Here is an 18,547-nt window from a genome sequence, read left to right as displayed (position 1 = left end):
TTTTTGTTTGATCTTGCTTACTTTACATAATGTAATGAATTTCCAATTTATAGGAAAAGATATAGCTACCTGGCAGGTGTATTCATACTTTGTCTTGTAATGTCATCAAAAAGCCTTCGCTACCTGTACACCATTCTCAAAGCAAACAATTAATGTAAAAGCGTACCAAGGCTTCAAAATTTTCAATTGATCTTTTGAGCTATGAACAGAAATTTATGCTGACTCAGACAGCTAAAAATTAAGCCAAGATTAGACTCTTAACTTTTCGGCCTAAGATGTCTTGTCAAAGATTTTTCAGCCTCGCAGACTATTTTCATTATAAAAATGATTAAAACGAACACGATAGAATCTAGTACTGAGATTTGAAATAAAATTTTCAAGACTTTTCTAAAATTTTGATCTAATTTTTGTTCGAAATTCGTGTCAAGGTGACGAAAAAAACAAAAACCAAAAAATACAAGAACAAAATTTGATTGTATTGAAAAAAGCAAAGTCATGAATTATTTTAAAACTTATATATCTTTACAGTTAAAAGTTTAAAAGCAAAAAAAAGGAAAAGATACTGGTGTCATCAATAAATTTTATACAATAATTATAATTTCCCTCAGATATTCGTAAAGAAAAGTAAGATTAGTCGTTAGCGAGGCGAGAAAGCATCTGACTTCAGCAATAAGGGACATAAGGGACGCTCGACAATCAATGATAAGAGCCTATTTACATTACAATAATAATTTTGAAAAATATACTAAAATATTGAAAAGGATACTTGAATAAATTCTAACAAGTGTTTCAGGCTCCTTGAATCAAGCAGAAATTGCTAAAGTACGAAAGGTCGACTTTTCCTAGTTTATCTTAAGATTCAACACAAATGTTATAAGGCAAAACGGAGTCATATCATCAAGAGCCTGTCTACAAAATAATTGCAAATATCTGAGATTTGAATACAAATTTGAGCATTTTACAATCTCAATCAAGACTACCGAGAACCACCATTGAAATACACATCATAGAGATAAATGACTCAAATTCCATACAAATTGCAAAATGTACCACCATCCTCGTACACCGTACAACATTATTACCATAATTACATCCTGGACAAAGCTCTCTTTTTGCATTCAAAGTGTGGCGTGTGAGGTTCAGTTAATGGTTTTTCACTTTTATGAATGTCAAAATTTTTGAAATGGGGCACCGGGTTAGCTTTCGGTATAGCATCCTTACGGAGCTGTTTAATAGCCTCCATTTCTTGAAGTTCTTTTTCCTTTTGGAAACGTAATTTTTCTTCTTCCATAGCACGTTCTTGTTCGCTCTTCCATTCGTCGAACTTGGCACGCTCTTTGGCACGAATATCAGAATTCAATTGGACGTTTTTGACGTTGGTTGGTGGGATGAGACCTTGTAAAGGTTTGAACGGTTCACGTTTTGTGGTCACGCTTTCCGAAGCTTTGAACTCGCGTTTGGTTTTCTCGTCTTGTTCTTTTTCTTGTGCCTGATTATATATGGAAAGAAAAAAAATCGATGATAAAAAATTTAAGGAAAATCGAAGCATTATATCTATACTAAAACTTTCTCTAATTTTCTAATTTGGTATTCCCTAAACGGAAAAATTCTATTGTTACCAAGAGCTAGCGAATCAACTTTAAATTATTAGAGCTAGAGGCTACTTGTGAATGAAGTTCCGATACAAAAATTGTACAAAAAGTGCAGATTACTCAGTCCTGCTCAGTCAAAACAATGTAAAAGAAAAGATAAAAGATCCAACAAAACTGGTAAGAATTGCCCGTGATTCAAAATCCACCTAATAATCCACCTTATAGCGAGTTGAGTAAGAATCCCTGAAGAAAGAATCTCCTTACCTGTTGAGTGAACTTTTGTTTGTACGCCATGGAACCGGAAGAAATATGAAAAGGTTCTGGTAAGGTGCTCTCTTTCGTACGGACGGCCGGTAATTGATCGGGCGAGAAGGACGGAAGAGGGCGCGCGTGAAACTCGTGCATCTGCAGTGAAACGGTTATTAAAATATATGAAAATATGAATAATTATGTTGGAGGTAACCAATGTTCATCAAAATTCAAGCTTTTAAGACGTTATGTCGGATGCAATGGGTTACTAAAAATTGTTCAAACGATTCTATTTTTTTTTTCGTAAAAAATGATGTATTTGGTAAATGTATGTGCATATTCTCGGGTACAGCACCTGACCCCGAAAATGTAGGTGAATTTTGAATCAGACCTGAAAGATATAGATTTGCATTTTAGAAAACATTGAATGTTTTCAACGAAATTTTGAACACCCAAAATCCTTTCCCAGGGGTTAGTTTCATTACTTGTGATAGATAGGCTAATTTTTTTGGTCCTTGAAGTTGACTCCCATTTTCGTTATAACCCCCAGAATGTAGGTTTGGTTTTATGGCTTTAAATCTAGTAATAATAAAATATTGATATTTTTTCAATTTGATTAATTATAACAGCAAATTTTAGAAATATTTTGTGCCAAAACAATATTCTAAAGAGCACTTTGTTATTCTGAAAATTGAATTTTTTCGCTTTTTAACCCCCAGAATGTAGGCGAAAAGATTTGGTTCTTGAGAGCGGAATTTTAGTATTGATTGGAAATTATTATTCCCTAAGTGAAATTTATGATTAATAAATATACCCTGACAAAAGTTTAACAAAGATATTAATTTTATTGTGCTACAAATGAGGAAAAGTAAAACAAAGGACGAAAAGAAGAGACATGAAAATTGTTTTTATTTTGTAGGTTGAAAATTTTGTGTTAAAATATGTAAATAATGTAACAACACCCCTGCCTCACAGCCCCAGTGGAACTTTTTTCATCAGCGGGACAAAAATTTCTACTAAAAGTCCCAATGGGGATGGAAATTCTATTGTTCTAAACTTATGCAAATCTTCTGATTGGGCTTGGGGTCCCAGTAGGTCTGGGACACGTCGGAAAAGCTCAAAATGTCAACATTAATCATCTCTCAGGTAGTACTTTCATGTAATGAAAGTACAAGAAACAAGTTTTATATAATTTGATAGAATTTTCATGTCGGGTTATGAAGGTCCCTAAATTGTAGGTCAACTAACCCCAAAAGTTAGGTCAAACATTTTCGTCGAAATATCTAACTTAGAACAATAAATATTGAAATGGACTATTTTCCGCATTTCCTTAGTTCATTAGGAATAGGAAAATACCCTATCATCATAACTTAATTCCAATAGATTTCGATTTAGAGAGGATTTATTTAAAAAATGTCTCAATTCGGGTAGTATCCAATCAACTTCGATTCAGATTTACGTTGGAAAAAATTAATTCAAGTTAAAATTTCATGTCTAGAAATAATAAGTAATATGTAACAGTATGCCCTGAAACAACTTTTTATGAAGTTGAACTATCGTTAAGGCTACAATGCTTGAAAATGAGAAACCTACATTCTCGGGGTTTACTACATTCTCGGGGTCAGGTGCTGTACCTAATAGAAATAAAAATGTACTGGGTTGAAAATTATTGAAAAGGAGGCTAATACAGCAGAATTAAGACAAAAGAGGGAACTTTCAAAAACATTTTCCCAAAAATTAATAAGCGGGGGGGGGGGTTAGAATAAGAATGTCCTGGTGGAAAATTTTCGAAAAATTTATTAGCGGGGGCGGCTATTAGGCACCCGAGAGTATTGATCAAAAAAAGGTCAACAAACCGCAAATTCAGAAGAAAATTCCATCGTTGGACAAATCATGGTAAAACGCTGAGATTTACATGGGTTTAAATGTAGCGTCAACACTGATCCTCTCAACAGCTTAAAATAAATGATGAAAGATAAAACAAACCTTTTCTTCTTGTGTGATGAAATCTTTAATCTTCTCTTCTTTCTTGGTGTATCTTTGTTTATCGCGAATTTCGAAAGAGAAAGGTTTGACTTCGGTCTTTCGTGGTCGTGGCTGGTCTGGTTTACCACCACCGTTGAGGGATGTATTCGTTTTTGTTGGTTTACAAGTTGGAGGTACCTGAAAGTCCAAAAACAGTCAATCATTATTGGAATAGAATATTTACCTGTGCACCTAAAACCTAAACCAGCAAGATGAGCTAGAGTTTTTATAAGATACTTTACTAATTGGTCATTAAACGTAATAGAGATACCACGCAGTATCAATTTTTCTTATTATAGGTTAACGACAGCCAAATTAAATAAGAGCTCCAATTTTTTCCCAAACCAGCAACATAGGGGATATTTTTAGGCATATTTTGCTGAGTTTTTTTGTTACGAGAAGAAGTGAAAAAAAATACAAAACGTACATCTGGTTCTTCTTTTTGTTTACGATTTTCGATTCGTTTTTCGATTTCGAAACTGAAGGGTTTCACAGAGGTCTTTTTGACTTCTGGAATCTTCTTGACGCCAAACATGCCTTGCTTCTCAACGATGCGTCGGTCGAAATCGTTTGCTTTGAATTTATACCTTGAAAAGATAATAGAAACATAAATTTTGATTGATTACAAATCAACAGAAGCTAAGCCTACTGAAATGCACCTAATACACTCTTCTCGAGATGCATAAATTTATTGTTGTCCTCGTTTTCAAACAGATTTCAAAAGTACTTGAAATTCAAAATGTCTCATGAGGTGTAAACAACACAATTATCATATTGTGAATATGTAATTTTATAGCAATGAAATCTGTTTGAAAACGAGGACAACAATAAATTTATGCATCTCGAGAAGAGTGTATTAAAATGGTTAAATTATTACAATTACATCAGCATCGATATGTCAAGCAAAACCCAAATTTCAAAGCGAAAAAAATTCAGCTTACTTTTTCATCTCGTCAACAGTTTTTTCTTCAATTTGTTGAGTACTCTCTTGTGTGACTGGCCTACTTCTTTTCTTTGTCATCAACATGGGTGTTTTGGCTTGTGTCAATTGAGGTTTGGCATGTTTTTTATCACCGTCCATTGATTTGTTGCCTTCTTGTGCTTTTGGTTTAGCTCTGAACCGCTCTGGCGTTTTCGTTTGGTAGTTCATGGCAAACTGGGCCATTGATTCCCACTTTTGTTTAGGGGCTTCTTTGTCCGGCAGCGTGAAATGGAATGGTTTGGGCTTGGTAGGAGCTTTTTTATTGAATGTTGGTGAAGGTGGGTGTTTGCGTAGTTGATTTTGGAAAGTTTTAGATTCACTATTCGAACGAGTGTGCGTACCGTGGTTTGACTTAACACGTTTGTCTGATTCAAAACTGAAAGCAACTGGGTGTGTCACTTCCTCTGAGCATTTTAATGGGACGTATGGCCCAGCCTTGATAGCTTTGTTCATTCTCTTTTCATTCTTTTTCACATTTTCCCTGGTTTGTTTTTGTAATTGTCTGATTTGCTTCAATTGAATGGCTTCACTTGAAGGTCCCCTTTTGATGCCTCGCTCTCTCAATTTTCTAAAAATGATAACGAAAAAAGGATGTTAACTGTGTTAAAACTTTTATATTTTGTTCAGTGACCATCTCAAAGAGTTTTTAAATAAAATATTAACAGAGACAATTTTCTTGCTTTTTAATTTGTAACGATAACACAAAGTTGTTAAAAATCTTTGAACTGAAAATTTTTTAAACCAAATATCTAAGAATAAAAGATAGCAAAACCAAGGACAAGGAATAGGCAGACCTGGCAGCACTGAAAAACGGACACAAAAGGTACCTGACAAACTGTGGCGTTTCAGATGTTGTCAATTTCACTTCTGGTTTATGTTTCTTTGGTAATACTTGCACATCTTCCGATAAAGTTTTCTTCCTTTTCTTGGTCTCACTGTAGTTGATAGGTTTACTGAAAGGTGAAATATTGATCAGTGAATTGAATGTCTAATGTTTTAAACTAACACAAGACACTTATATATTTTAAGCATCAAAACAAAATTTCTATGTCAGACAAAAACTAACTAATTTAGTTAAAATCATTGCAAGTTTAGACAGAAATTTTTTATGAAACCGAAGAGAGAAAATACTCAAATCTTGATTGAATACAAAAAGTCTGGTACACTTACTTATTACAGCTTCTTCTGGCCAGAGAGCGTTTTGCAAATTCACCATCTGATCCAACATGGGGACTATTCCAGGATGTTCGGATATTCGATTTCCTAGGCTTGATGACTGGTTTTGCAGCTGGTTTGACGCTCTGGAGTGATGATGGGTTATCGCTAGCTGATGGTTGTTGTTCATTGACTTGATCAACTTTTTGTTCAATCACCTCATGCATAATTATTGGTTCTGTTCTCACCTCAGGTTTTGGTTCTTGTACAGCCATTTCAGACTCTGTTTGTTGTTGTTGTGGTATATCTGCTTTTTCAGGGTGTGTTGTATTTTCCTCAGGCATATCTGTATCCATCATTGAGACATCCTGATGTTCTGTAGTTTGTTCAGTTGTAGTTGCTGGTTTATTTTCACTGTTGACGGGTTCTTGGTTCTCTTGTAATGCTGCAGTTATGGCTGATGTTGCACTTTGGAAACCACCGTTGGCTTGCATAGCTTCCTCATAATATTCTACCATGTCAATATCAATGCCGCCTTCATCACCATCTCTTTCGTCTGAAATGAATGATACAAAAGGTTATCTAAGTAAGGAAATAGCTACAACATTTTTTGCTTTTACAATCTGGGTATGATTTACTTTTTTGTAACATGTTTTTGCTTTGGCAAATTTTACAAAGCATGGGTAAATTCAATATTAAGTTGGTTGTAGTAGGGGGCCTTTCCCTGGGATCTGTGGCATCTTTCATGGGACGCAACACACAAAAAGACAGTAACATCAGTTTTGATTAGCTTTTCTGTTTTTGATACCATATTAAAAAATATTTGGCTAAATTTCAAACGTTTTCTAGAACTAATGAAACTTCTGTGCTGATTCAAAGCTTGTTGGCTAGCTAAGAGATCCCACTGATCCAAAGCAATTTTAGAATTCAAAATTTCAATATTTGCAAGTATGTGATCATGATGGCATTTTGGATTCTCAAGGTTCTTAAAGGAACTAAAATCTACCAGTAACAGGGGGGGGCACGCAGTTACTACAAGACATGATGTGTAGTAAGTGCTTTTTCAACACTTTTTTTCAGGACCACCACCCTTTGCAGTTACTACACCTTGGTAGTAACTATTTTCAGAAAAGATTTCCAGGTACCACCCCTGTTTTTGAGTGATATCATCAAAAACGTGCTCGAAATTACCCTAAATTGCGATTATTTTTCAACCTAAAGCCATTTTTGTGCTAGATTTTCTTTTAATTTACTTGGTTAACAGCTGTTGAGAACATTTTAATGATAATTAGGGAAAGCATAATTTCAAAGTTGGGTCTGAGAAAAATTTCAAATTTTTTTCGTCCATTTATAACAAAAATATTTTTTTTAACAAAGAATTTTTTCACAAAAAAATTCATTTTTTGTGAAAAATTTTGAAAGTTCTATAAAAAGAATTAAAATATAAGCACTTACTACACCAAAAGTGCTAGTTTTAGTGTTTGGCACCACCCCCAAACAGCAGTTACTACACTGTGTAGTAACTGTTTTCATAACTTCTGAATACAGTACCACCACGGTAGTAAGTGTCATACTGTCTTGTAGTAACTGCGTGCCCCCCCCCCCGCCAGCAAAAAGAAATGTTTTGATTGGCAGATTCTTATCAATGGTTTTTTTGGTGGGAAATTTAAAAATTTATTACTCCTGACCATGCTATTCATTTTGCCATCAGTTTATAAATAAGAAATCATAGCATGGATCTCAAGCTTTCAAGTCAAATGTCTTTAAAATGTTCTCATAATTCTTAAAACCAGTATTGTTTAAAAGTATCAATTTTTGTAAAAAATTAATATTATGTTGCAAAAACCAGCACACTTGAGAAAAATGATCCTGAGAAGACAAAATTTGTCCTGAAAAGGCCAAAATAGGGTGGTTTTCCTGTCTAAATGTCCCTAAAATTTTAGTAAATGGGTACTAAAATACCACTTCTCTAAAATGGGGTGGTGGTATGCAAAAATTTTATGATATTTTCACAATCCTTTTTAGTATTTATATATGTCTGAGATTTTAGTACCGACCCCCCCCCTGAAAGCAAGTTGGTGCATTTATCAGACTTTGAGGTAGAAAATTATTTCAGAGGCTAGAATAGAAAATGCACGTCATCTGACAAAATTTTCTGGAATGGCCCATTAAGGCTTTTGTAATAAATGGATAGATAGACTTTCCTTTAAAGTTTAGATTCCAGTTTTGAGATATAAGACCAGACGGTGTCAATCAAACGAATCGAACGGCGAATCAATTGAACGCAATTGAATAATTGCAATTCGATTGTCAAACGCAATCGAATCCTATTGAATATTACCCAGGATTTACCGTTCAATTGTATTTAATTACCATCAACTGTTCTAACTTGGGACGTTTGGTTGAACATGGGACTGTTGATATTCTGGCCTGTAGTTTCACTTACTGTTAAATCTCTTAGACAACAAATTTGTTTTGATAACTCCACCAAGTTTATCAATCATACTTTTTGTCATGACATGTCACGATAACTTTCACTGATAGCGCACCCTTTTTAACTTTTTTGTTTTCCTTTAAAATGACCGGACACTGATTGGAGAATTAGAGAACGCCTGCCGCCTAACCACCTATCGCCTAATGGGATTAACAAATAACGAGTGTGTAACTTGCTGCGCGAGTGATGTCAAACGCTCCATTGTTTTGCCACTAATTTGGTCTTCTTCGTTCCAGACATTTGCCCGTGTTCCACTACAGATTATTTTCCTATTTTGATTTAAAAGCCTACTTGGTGCGAAAGAGAAATTGTGTTTCTTTTAATACGCTGTTCATTAACTCAAATCATATTACTTTGGACAGTCTGTGCCACTAACTCGATCAGGGGGGGGTCAGTGTACCAGAAGGTGGCATGTATCCTGGGGTGGGTGGGTGTTTGAGAAAAAAATTTGTCATGTACTACCTGTGTACTATAGTTGGGGTGTTGGGTCCAAAATCGAATTTGATTTTTACTACCTGTGTCCAAAATCGATGTTAAAAGTGTGGAAACAAAAAGGTGCAGAAATTATCTGCTAAAATAGAAATGTAAATTTGTTCTATTATAAATTGATCAAGCCAAGTTTGTCCAAGATCATTCTTCCAAACTTCTTGCACTGAATTGAAATCCTACTAGATCCCACTGAAATGAAGGTTTATCGAGTCAATGTAAACATTCGAACATTTGAATTCAAACATTCAACATCGGTGCCCAACTCTCACGCATTGGGTGTGAGACTCATGCATTTCCACATGGTCTTGCGTAATTTTTGAAAAGTTTGATTTCTCCCGCATTTTGGATTTTTGAGAAAAATTTTCCTGTTTTTCCGATTTTTGGAAAATTTTTTTCCCAATTTCCAGATTTCCTGATTTTCCGAAAAAAAGTTTTCCCGATTTCCCGATTTTTGGAAAAATGTTTACCCGATTTTCCGGAAAAAAGTTTCTTTATTTTCCGGATTTTTCTAGGTAGTGCCCGGTAGTAAATGGGGGTATGGGGTGGTTTTGGGATTTTTCCATGTGGTATGGTGTACTTCAGGGGTGGGTGGGTGTCAAGTTTTGAAAAATACCTTGTAGTACACATACATGCCGCCTTCTAGTACACTGACCCCCCCCTGACTCGATCAGGAAGATTCCTCCGAAATGGTGAAAAGCATCAAATTTTAAGGTTTTTCACCGAAAGAAAAGTAAACTTTACCGTAGAAATCTTGTTAAATTGTGAAAAAACTACGTAAACTTCCCAAACGGGAAGTTCCAACCCGATCGAGTTTTCCTTACCTTATTTTCCCGCTTCTTCCCAATCTGGAAGTTTGTTTTTTAACTCTTTCCCGTTTGGGTGTCAAGTTAATTTCCCGTTCAGGAAGGTTCTTCCCATTTCGGAAGAATCCTCCTGATCGAGTTAGTGGCACAGACTGTTGGAGGTTCGGTGAATTGGTGGCCGAAGTGCCGTCCCATGTTTTGTCAGATAGTCCCAAGTTATGAGCAGTGGCCGGTACATTTGATTGATTCAATCAGTCAGGCACATCCTGGCAAATGAACACGGTATTTTTCACTTGCGACCATTGGCAAATGAACAGGGTCGAAAACGAAAGTGACGTAATAGCGCCGAATACCCAGTTTAATTGAACCGGGTTGGAAATATTTTGCTTCATTTCAAAGAACTGCATAGATGAAATTTTTTTTCCATGGGTCAATTTTGTCTTCGAAGATTGAAGAAACTTTTAACGAAAAAATAAAGTTCCCAGTTTTCTTCCTTTTTTCCCTTTTTCAGTTTGAAGTTCATTTTTGTTCATTTTCACGCTTTTAGCCTGAGACGTCCTATCTCATTTACACTGGGTGACGAATACCCCATGCAAATGCTCTCACCCCGTTCATTTGCCAGGATGTGCCTGACTGTCAATTGTATTAGATTTTATTTGCTTTGGTACGGTACTTAAGCGCTCGGCCGGCCGCCGCCCACCCTTAAAAGTCCTAATGGAGTGATCCAATTTAATCTAATTGCAATCAAACTCATTTAACATATAAATCATAATCGAACGAAATCAAAGATAAATCGAATGTAATTGACAATCAATCAAACCAAACAAACATAATAGTCAACTATCAATTAAACCAATCTAACCTTACTCGAACGCAATTACCCAGGAATTGGCCATTCGATTGAGATTCGATTACGTTTGATAATCGAATCGCAATTTTTCTATTGCGTTCGATTACGTAGGATTGGTTTGATTGTGATTTTTGTTCGAAGTTGTTTGATTGGGCTCTTCCAGTTAAAGACTGTTACAAGGGGATATGGACGACGGCGGAATTCCGAGGCAAAATGTTTTTTTGAAATTCCTGGATTTCCAATACAAAGCCAATTGAAACTCGTGGATTTCCAATACAAAATCAAATTTTTGGTGGAAAAATCTGGAATTTCCAAAGGCAAAGGTTCAATTGAAACTCGTGGATTTCCAATACAAAATCAAATTTTTGGTGGAAAAATCTGGAATTTCCAAAGGTTCAAATAAAAAATTGAGCGGACTTTCCGAAGGACTTTGAAAAATTGACTGGATTTCCGAGTGCTTTTTTTATCTGAAAATTCCTGTCGCCCACCCCCTATATCAAATTTTTTCTGGAAGAGCCCATATATGACACCGTCTGGCCTGGGTAAGAGGTGTAGTCTACATATGAGCTGCAACAAGTTAATATTGCACCCAAATGTTTTTTCATCCTGGATACTTTTGTATTGCAGGTCAGCAATTATGGCTTCTCTGGTGTTTTTTGTTGGCCTAGATATAGCTAGATTTGACAGAGAGGTCAGCCGCATGCTATTTGAAAACTAAAATTCTTACCAAACCATCTATCTGCATCTTCATCAACGTCCCCTTGAAGGAAATCAATGTATTTTGGGGCATTAAATTCGTACTTTGAATCTATATTCTCTTCCATTTCTACTGAATCAAGTAAATTTTCTTGTATTTCTCTATAGTTTTCTTGCATCAAAATCAGTCATTTGTCGTTAGTTAGCCGAAAGTCTTTCTTTACCGAAATTCGAAAGATTGGCGGACAATTGAATTCAACCAATCAAAACACTGAAAACTGTCGTAATGGTTTCTACTAGTCATACTTCCAAACAACACAAAGGGCGACAGGGTGGAAGGCCAGGGCGTGTAAAAGGGGCGGTCGGTTAAAATTTGTGTTTTTTTTCCAGAAAAAATGTTCCTGGCGGCTCGAAAAAAATATCCCCAAAAATATCGAAATATCACATCCACCTTCACTTCACTTTTTCAATGCTTTTCTACGTAGCACACCCTCAGGTGAGTTCGGGACCGGTTCGGGATTTTGCTTCCCAGGTAAACGAAAGTGTCAACACTTTTTCTATTCGCAATATTTTATTACTATTGGTATTTATCATCTGGGTTAAACACTTTAGCTTCCCATTGTTTATTAGCATTCCCCACTTTTAGCAACCATCGATGGAACAGCTTTCCTCAAGCTCTGTGGTTGCTAGCTCAAGTTTTTCAAAGATTGTCGCGACAAGTGTTATAATAATCATCTTCATATCGTACACCGCATGAAAGCTCTTGGCTAAGACTTGCAAACTTGTCATTGGATTGATTCAGCTCAGCACTCGCCATAGCGAAAAATCAAGGAAGATGTTGAGGACAATTATTTGGAATGGGAGAAAAGCCTTGCCTAACACCACCGATATCAACTTTCGAACCATTCGGTTAGGATTCCGTCAATCACTACGGAGCAGTCAGTGTCTTTTTTTACAGGGTACACTACGAACATATACTACAAAAATACTACTAAACATTAATATAGTCCCTATCGCCAGAGGTAATAGACTATGAAGAAAGGAAAAAGTAAAACAAGGTGTGACGTGGAGAGAGCTATGGTTGTAGTAGACTAGAATAACGCACCACTGAACCTTCCAGATTCATGGATATATATTCAACGACAGAAAGAATTATAGTTTGATTTAAAATTGAAAGTCAAGCTTTCATCACCGTATAATAAGAGCCGACAAAATTAAGAAGGGTTTAGTGGGAGGAAAACAATACCTAAGTCTTGTAGTTTGTCGAACAGAGATTGTCTCGCATGGGAATATATTAGAGCAGTGTAGAAAAAAGTGCTGAGTATTTTCAACTGAATTAGTTCGACAACCACAAAAAGGGTCTAAAGTATCACAAAAACCATGCTTAAATTTGTGCTCGTTGAGATGACTGAACCCTACCCGAAGCCGATTTAGAAAGACTACACCTTGATTGTCAGAAACATCAAAAACACGAGATTATTTGGGTCTCAAAAATTTCAAAATTGCATTCTTAAAGGTCTTAACAGAAGGTAGATTTCTTATATTACCGTCCAGGACATTCCACTGGGATATGCAGTGCGAGGAAAAAAAGTATTACAAAAACGCTCAGTTCGTATATTAAGAGGATGAATAGGATTTCTTGTTCTTATGTTAAATGGCTCTGTACGTAAGCCTTGCTGGCAGATAGTTACGTAAGTAAGACGGAGCTTGGTTATTTATGATTTTATAGAAAAATATCATTCTTCTGGCAAAGCGTCTGTCAGCAAGGCTTTCAAGGCCAAGTTCAGAGTATATTCTCTCCTGAAACGTTCCACGAAAGCAACCTGTGATAGCTAAGCAGGCATTATATTGAATGGATTCAAGCTTTTGCACAAACGAGGCATTTCTTGGGCGGTCATATATGATATCATCGTAGTCAAGATGAGGTCTAATGTAAGATTTATAGATGGTAAGAAGAGATCACCTAGGCACATGTTTCCGAAGTCTGTTAATAAGGCCAATACCTTTATTGGCCTTTTTTATCCTTTCATCAAGATGGTGATCAAAAGAAAGTTTTGAATCTAAGATAAGACCTAGATGTTTCTGGTGCTCACTGGCAGCGATGTTAGTGTTATTAAAGGAGATTAGTGGAGCATTAGCAGGAGTGATTCTGCAGGTAAAATAGACTTCCACAGCTTGTTTAGAAGGGTCAGGGTTGAAAGACATCTTCCATTGACGAGCCTACTCACTTATCCTGGCAAGATCTCTGTTTAGTACCCCAAGGCTCAAGAGCTGGTCCATCACAAGGGAGAATAAGGAGGTGTCGTCATAGCAAAGATTTTGGGTTTTGACTCAAGGTTTAATGGGAGATCGTTGATGTAAATTGAGAAGAATAAAGGACCAAGAATCGAGCCCTGAGGTACCCCCAGCATTGATCCTCTCCCACTCAGACGTTTTCCCATTCAACACAACTCTCTGATGAGCCCCCCCCCCCCAGTCGATCCTCAATTCACGTATTCACGCACAAAATTTTGCCAATTCACGTATTCACGCGCGAAAAAAACCATTTTCACGTTCACGCCAATTTTGCTTTTACATCTTTGGTTAAAACAATTGTGACCTTATTGGGCTAAATATGACCTTTTTAAGGTTTCTTTAAGCAGTTTGACCTATTCTTATGCCAAACATCTTCGCCAATATGAAGTTTTCTTTTGTAAAATTTTTGCCTTTTATGACTGAAAAACGGCCTTATACGCTATTGTTAGTCAAGTATGCCTTGTTTGCGAACAATGTGCCTGCTGTACCCGAAGGGCGAACACACATGTTTGAAAGAGACTTTTTATATAGATTTCTAAATCGTAAATAAAATTATTCTAATATTCGATCTTGGCAAAACAAAGTACATATTTGAAGTCTCCATTAAATTTCGCGTTTTTTGATGTATATATGATCAAGGTAATTATTAAAACATAATTACTAATTTGTGGAAAAATGCAAGAATTCTCCAATTTTTAAGTGAATTCTTGAATTGCATGAGTAATTTTTCTAATTGGGCATTGAAAATTTGACATTATCTTAAACCCATGTTTTGTAATGTGTTTTCAATAATTCGCATAGAAAAGTCTTAATAGATGTGAAGTTTTGGCGCTCAAAGTTCACTAAATCGGACTGAAATTCCATTTTTCTACTGACGTAAGCCTTTATAGAGTGAATTCCATTGTTTGGAGCCGATAAAACCTTTGCGAATTGTTAAAATTCTTATTATACTATACACTACTTTTTGTTGAAAGCGAAATTTTCCGAGAGACTTTGATATTATCCATGCAATAACGATTTAAAGGTCATTTGGTAGGAGGCCCGGAATTCCCGAGTTATTTTTTCCGAGTTAAAAAAACGAGTTAAAAAAAAACCGAGTTATCCCGAGTTATGACGTCATTTTTGGAATTTAGTGACGTCATTTTTCATTTTTTAACTCGGGAATTTTTGCTTCCTTTAACTTTCCGAGTTATTTTTCATTTTTTAACTCGGGAATTTTTGCTTCCTTTAACTTTCCGAGTTATTTTCCATTTTTTAACTCGGGAATTTTTGCTTCCTTTAACTTTCCGAGTTATTTTTCATTTTTTAACTCGGGAATTTTTGCTTCCTTTAACTTTCCGAGTTATTTTTCATTTTTTAACTCGGGAATTTTTGCTTCCTTTAGCTTTCCGAGTTATTTTTCATCTCTCTTTAAATTTCTTTTCAATCGACATGGCAAACTCTATGGCGCAATGGCGACAAACTCTGAAACTTTAAGTCAAGATTATGAAATGAACACAACACGTTTTCTCTTCTTATTTTTGCATCGCACGTTTTTCAGTTTCGAACAAGTGTCCAGTATCTTTCACTTCACATTGCGCAGAATGGGGTTTGACGTTCGAATTGTTTTTATAAAAAGACGGGGGCAAACATTCGAATAACAATATACCCTCAGGTCAACATTTAAAGACTTTCCACTTTGAAAAAGTAGCGTATTTGACCCCCAGAACGTTTTTTAACCGCAAGTCTAATTAGAGCCTTATGACACAAAAAGATTCGATTCATAATTCGAATGTTTTGCAAAGGTCACACGCGCGCGGGAAACTTTCGAATGTTTTTCTGTAAGTTGATTTGGTGAGTGTGTGACAGTTTTATTTATTTATTTTTTAACATCTCTCATAAAAATCTACGAATAGTCTGTGAAATAATTGATTCAATAATCGTTGTTGGTGATTCATTCAAAATTTTTACAGCGAAGGGGGACTCAGTGAATTTTTCTGAGAATCTTGTCATGTCACTTACAGTATTCTTTAATGAAATAGGGAGGAAATATAAATTTTGAAATAGCTTTATCTCATCACTTACCTGCTGTATTTTTTGAGATTTACACAGTATTTATGCTCTGATATTTTTGAAAGGCTTACACTTTGTTTATCTAGCAGGTTTTAACTTCAGTTCTTGCTTTTCAATTATTCACTTGTTTGTTGATTTTTCATTTTATTAAGCAGGTTAAGGTTTTTCTAGTTGGTAATGGATGGTTATGTCTTTGATTTAGGTTGGTATGGGATCAATAGATTAAAGCTGGTGTTTTTTTAATGAAGAAAAATAACTCGGAAAGCTAAAGGAAGCAAAAATTCCCGAGTTGAAAATTCAAAAATAACTCGGAAAGCTAAAGGAAGAAAAAATTCCCGAGTTAAAAAATCAAAAATAACTCGGAAAGTTAAAGGAAGAAAAAATTCCCGAGTTAAAAAATGAAAAATAACTCGGAAAGTTAAAGGAAGTAAAAATTCCCGAGTTAAAAAATGGAAAATAACTCGGAATGTTAAAGGAAGCAAAAATTCCCGAGTTAAAAAATGAAAAATAACTCGGAAAGTTAAAGGAAGTAAAAATTCCCGAGTTAAAAAATGGAAAATAACTCGGAATGTTAAAGGAAGCAAAAATTCCCGAGTTAAAAAATGGAAAATAACTCGGAAAGTTAAAGGAAGCAAAAATTCCCGAGTTAAAAAATGAAAAATGACGTCACTAAATTCCAAAAATGACGTCATAACTCGGGATAACTCGGTTTTTTTTAACTCGGTTTTTTTAACTCGGAAAAAATAACTCGGGAATTCCGGGCCTCATTTGGTAGCATTTCGTTGCTGATAAGATTTTACAGACCAACTTTCCAGATCTCTTTTGATGTAACGGGCAAACAATGTTTTCAATAGATAATAGAACTATAGAGTTAAATGGAACCTATAGGATATAAAAGACCTATTTAATTAAATTAAAAGAGTAGCAAATGTTCAATAGATATAATGAACCTTTAGTAGATAGATAATAAACTTCCTTTGATAAATGGCTTTTAAAAACATATTGTTCAAGGGGTGTTCAAGATTAAAGTGCGCCCAAAACTGTTCATAAATGAAAACTCTTATTAATGTCTTATTGATTTATATTGTATAATAACCTCTCTATTTCGAAAACCTATACGAAAAAGCCAAGACCCATTGATTTGGTTTTCGTTGTCATAGATACACCCGAATCGAAATTTTAGCCAGAAAGAGAGAAAAACTCAAAGAATCAGCCCTTAGATACACCGAGGGCGTTCCAAGAGTTTCTCCAAATAGAAAACTTTTAAGATTTAGAATGCCTAGATTGCTTGAAAACGCATCATGTGCATCTATCTATGAGAATAACTTTTTAATGGTTCGATTCTGCATGTATACAAGATGTTTTAGAACTACCCTGAACTACCTACTTTGCAAATTATTGAAGGAGCAAAAATCCTCTAAGTCTCTAAGTTAACGCAGTATCATTTTGTGTATTGTATTGTAGTAACAATATAAGTGACTACGGAGAGACAACCATTACTAAACGCTGACGGGGAAAATTTTCTCTAGACTCTTTTGTTTTGGCTAAAGACGCTCTCGTTGGACGCAGTATTTGCATCGCAAAAATTGTCATCAAAAATGAAAAATACGCCCTCAAAAAAATAACGATAAAATTTGTTTAGACATCGACCTCTAACGGATGGACGGATAACTCATTGTTTCAAAAACAAAGCGCGGCTTTATCCTTTGTGCAGGGAGCGCGTTGCCGCCAAAAATTTGAATTTTGGAGATTTTCAACATGGCGACGAAAAAAGAAATTCCGACTTCGCCTGCATAACAACCACTACAGCTAGAATATCTTTCTTTGTGCTTATGCTATCACTATGGAGTTTTTTTCAGAGGATTCAAAGATTGTTGTTGTACCAATATCCAGAAGGAATAAATCTCAAACTTTTTATTCATCGAGGCAAGCCAACCGACACTTGCACCTTTGAAATCTCGACAGGCTCTCATTTTAAAAATGTGATTGTCAAAGATGGAGCCATATCTTGGTTAAATTTGAATGAATAGGTTAGCTGTTTCAGTTGGTGACAGATGAAGGGTTTCTTGGAGGAAATAAATGAGATTTACACCTATTCATGCTCTAGGGGCTCTATTCATTTTATTTTAAAATCATGCTGAAATGACCTGAAATGACGTCGTTGTCAGGGTGGATTGCCTCTGTTACTTATCCGAAAGTTGGGGTTTGTAGTAAGCATAAATTTTTTTTCTGAAACTTATCTTTGATTCCACGTATTCTTTATTATACTGTATTCCATTGATCTTTTGAAATAAGACAAAGTATCATAAACTTGTGCAGGTTAAGGTATGGATAAACACATTGATGCTCTGACAAAAGTTTGCAGGGTGTGTGCAGGGAAAATCTCTTTGGGAGAGAAATTTGGTTATAAAAATGCAAAATCAATCATTGACTTTGCACATATCCTTACGAGCAGTGGTATTGGTAACATTGATGGTGACGATGCACAGATTCACCCACGACTGTTGTGTAACAAATGTCATATGAAGCTATACCACTTGAAAAACCATCCAAAGGAAGTAAACTGGACTTTGTTTCCTTTTTCTGGGCATACCTCAGATGGTTCTTGTCATGTATGTATATTCATCCCATTCAAATGCAATTCTGTAATTCCTTCCTTTGAAAAGGCTTTTTCCATTTTGTGTACAAATGCCTCTAGGGAACTTATGCTAGACCTAAAGAGTTTAAAACTTTTTTTAACGAGCAATCTAAGTAATGTTTTTGTGGTAGCCTTATGCTACTCATTCCCCTCAATATCATACCCTACAATAAATATTATACTTTCTAATTATACTTTTATGTAGCCGCTTTACAGCGGTTAATCAC

At 35.5% G+C, this 18,547-nt stretch overlaps 1 protein-coding gene across 1 annotated transcript; it reads right to left on the bottom strand.

Moving 5' to 3' along the window:
- Window positions 1–500: 500 nt before the first annotated feature.
- Window positions 501–11,578, bottom strand: LOC136804885 (targeting protein for Xklp2-like). The gene is made up of 8 exons (XM_067061399.1): window positions 11,367–11,578; window positions 6,019–6,559; window positions 5,676–5,801; window positions 4,808–5,416; window positions 4,294–4,453; window positions 3,828–4,004; window positions 1,857–1,997; window positions 501–1,489 (listed from the first exon to the last, which is right to left on the bottom strand). Exons 1-8 carry the CDS (start codon window positions 11,512–11,514, stop codon window positions 1,088–1,090), a joined length of 2,304 nt encoding a protein of 767 aa, XP_066917500.1. The 5' UTR covers window positions 11,515–11,578; the 3' UTR covers window positions 501–1,087.
- Between the last annotated feature and the right edge of the window lie 6,969 nt (window positions 11,579–18,547).

The sequence above is a fragment of the Clytia hemisphaerica genome, unplaced genomic scaffold (assembly GCF_902728285.1).
Source record: "Clytia hemisphaerica strain Z4C2 unplaced genomic scaffold, Clytia hemisphaerica genome assembly, whole genome shotgun sequence".
NCBI lineage: Eukaryota > Metazoa > Cnidaria > Hydrozoa > Leptothecata > Clytiidae > Clytia > Clytia hemisphaerica.
The sequence above is the reverse complement of the archived record's forward strand: the minus strand, read 5'-3'. Positions and strand labels throughout refer to the sequence as shown.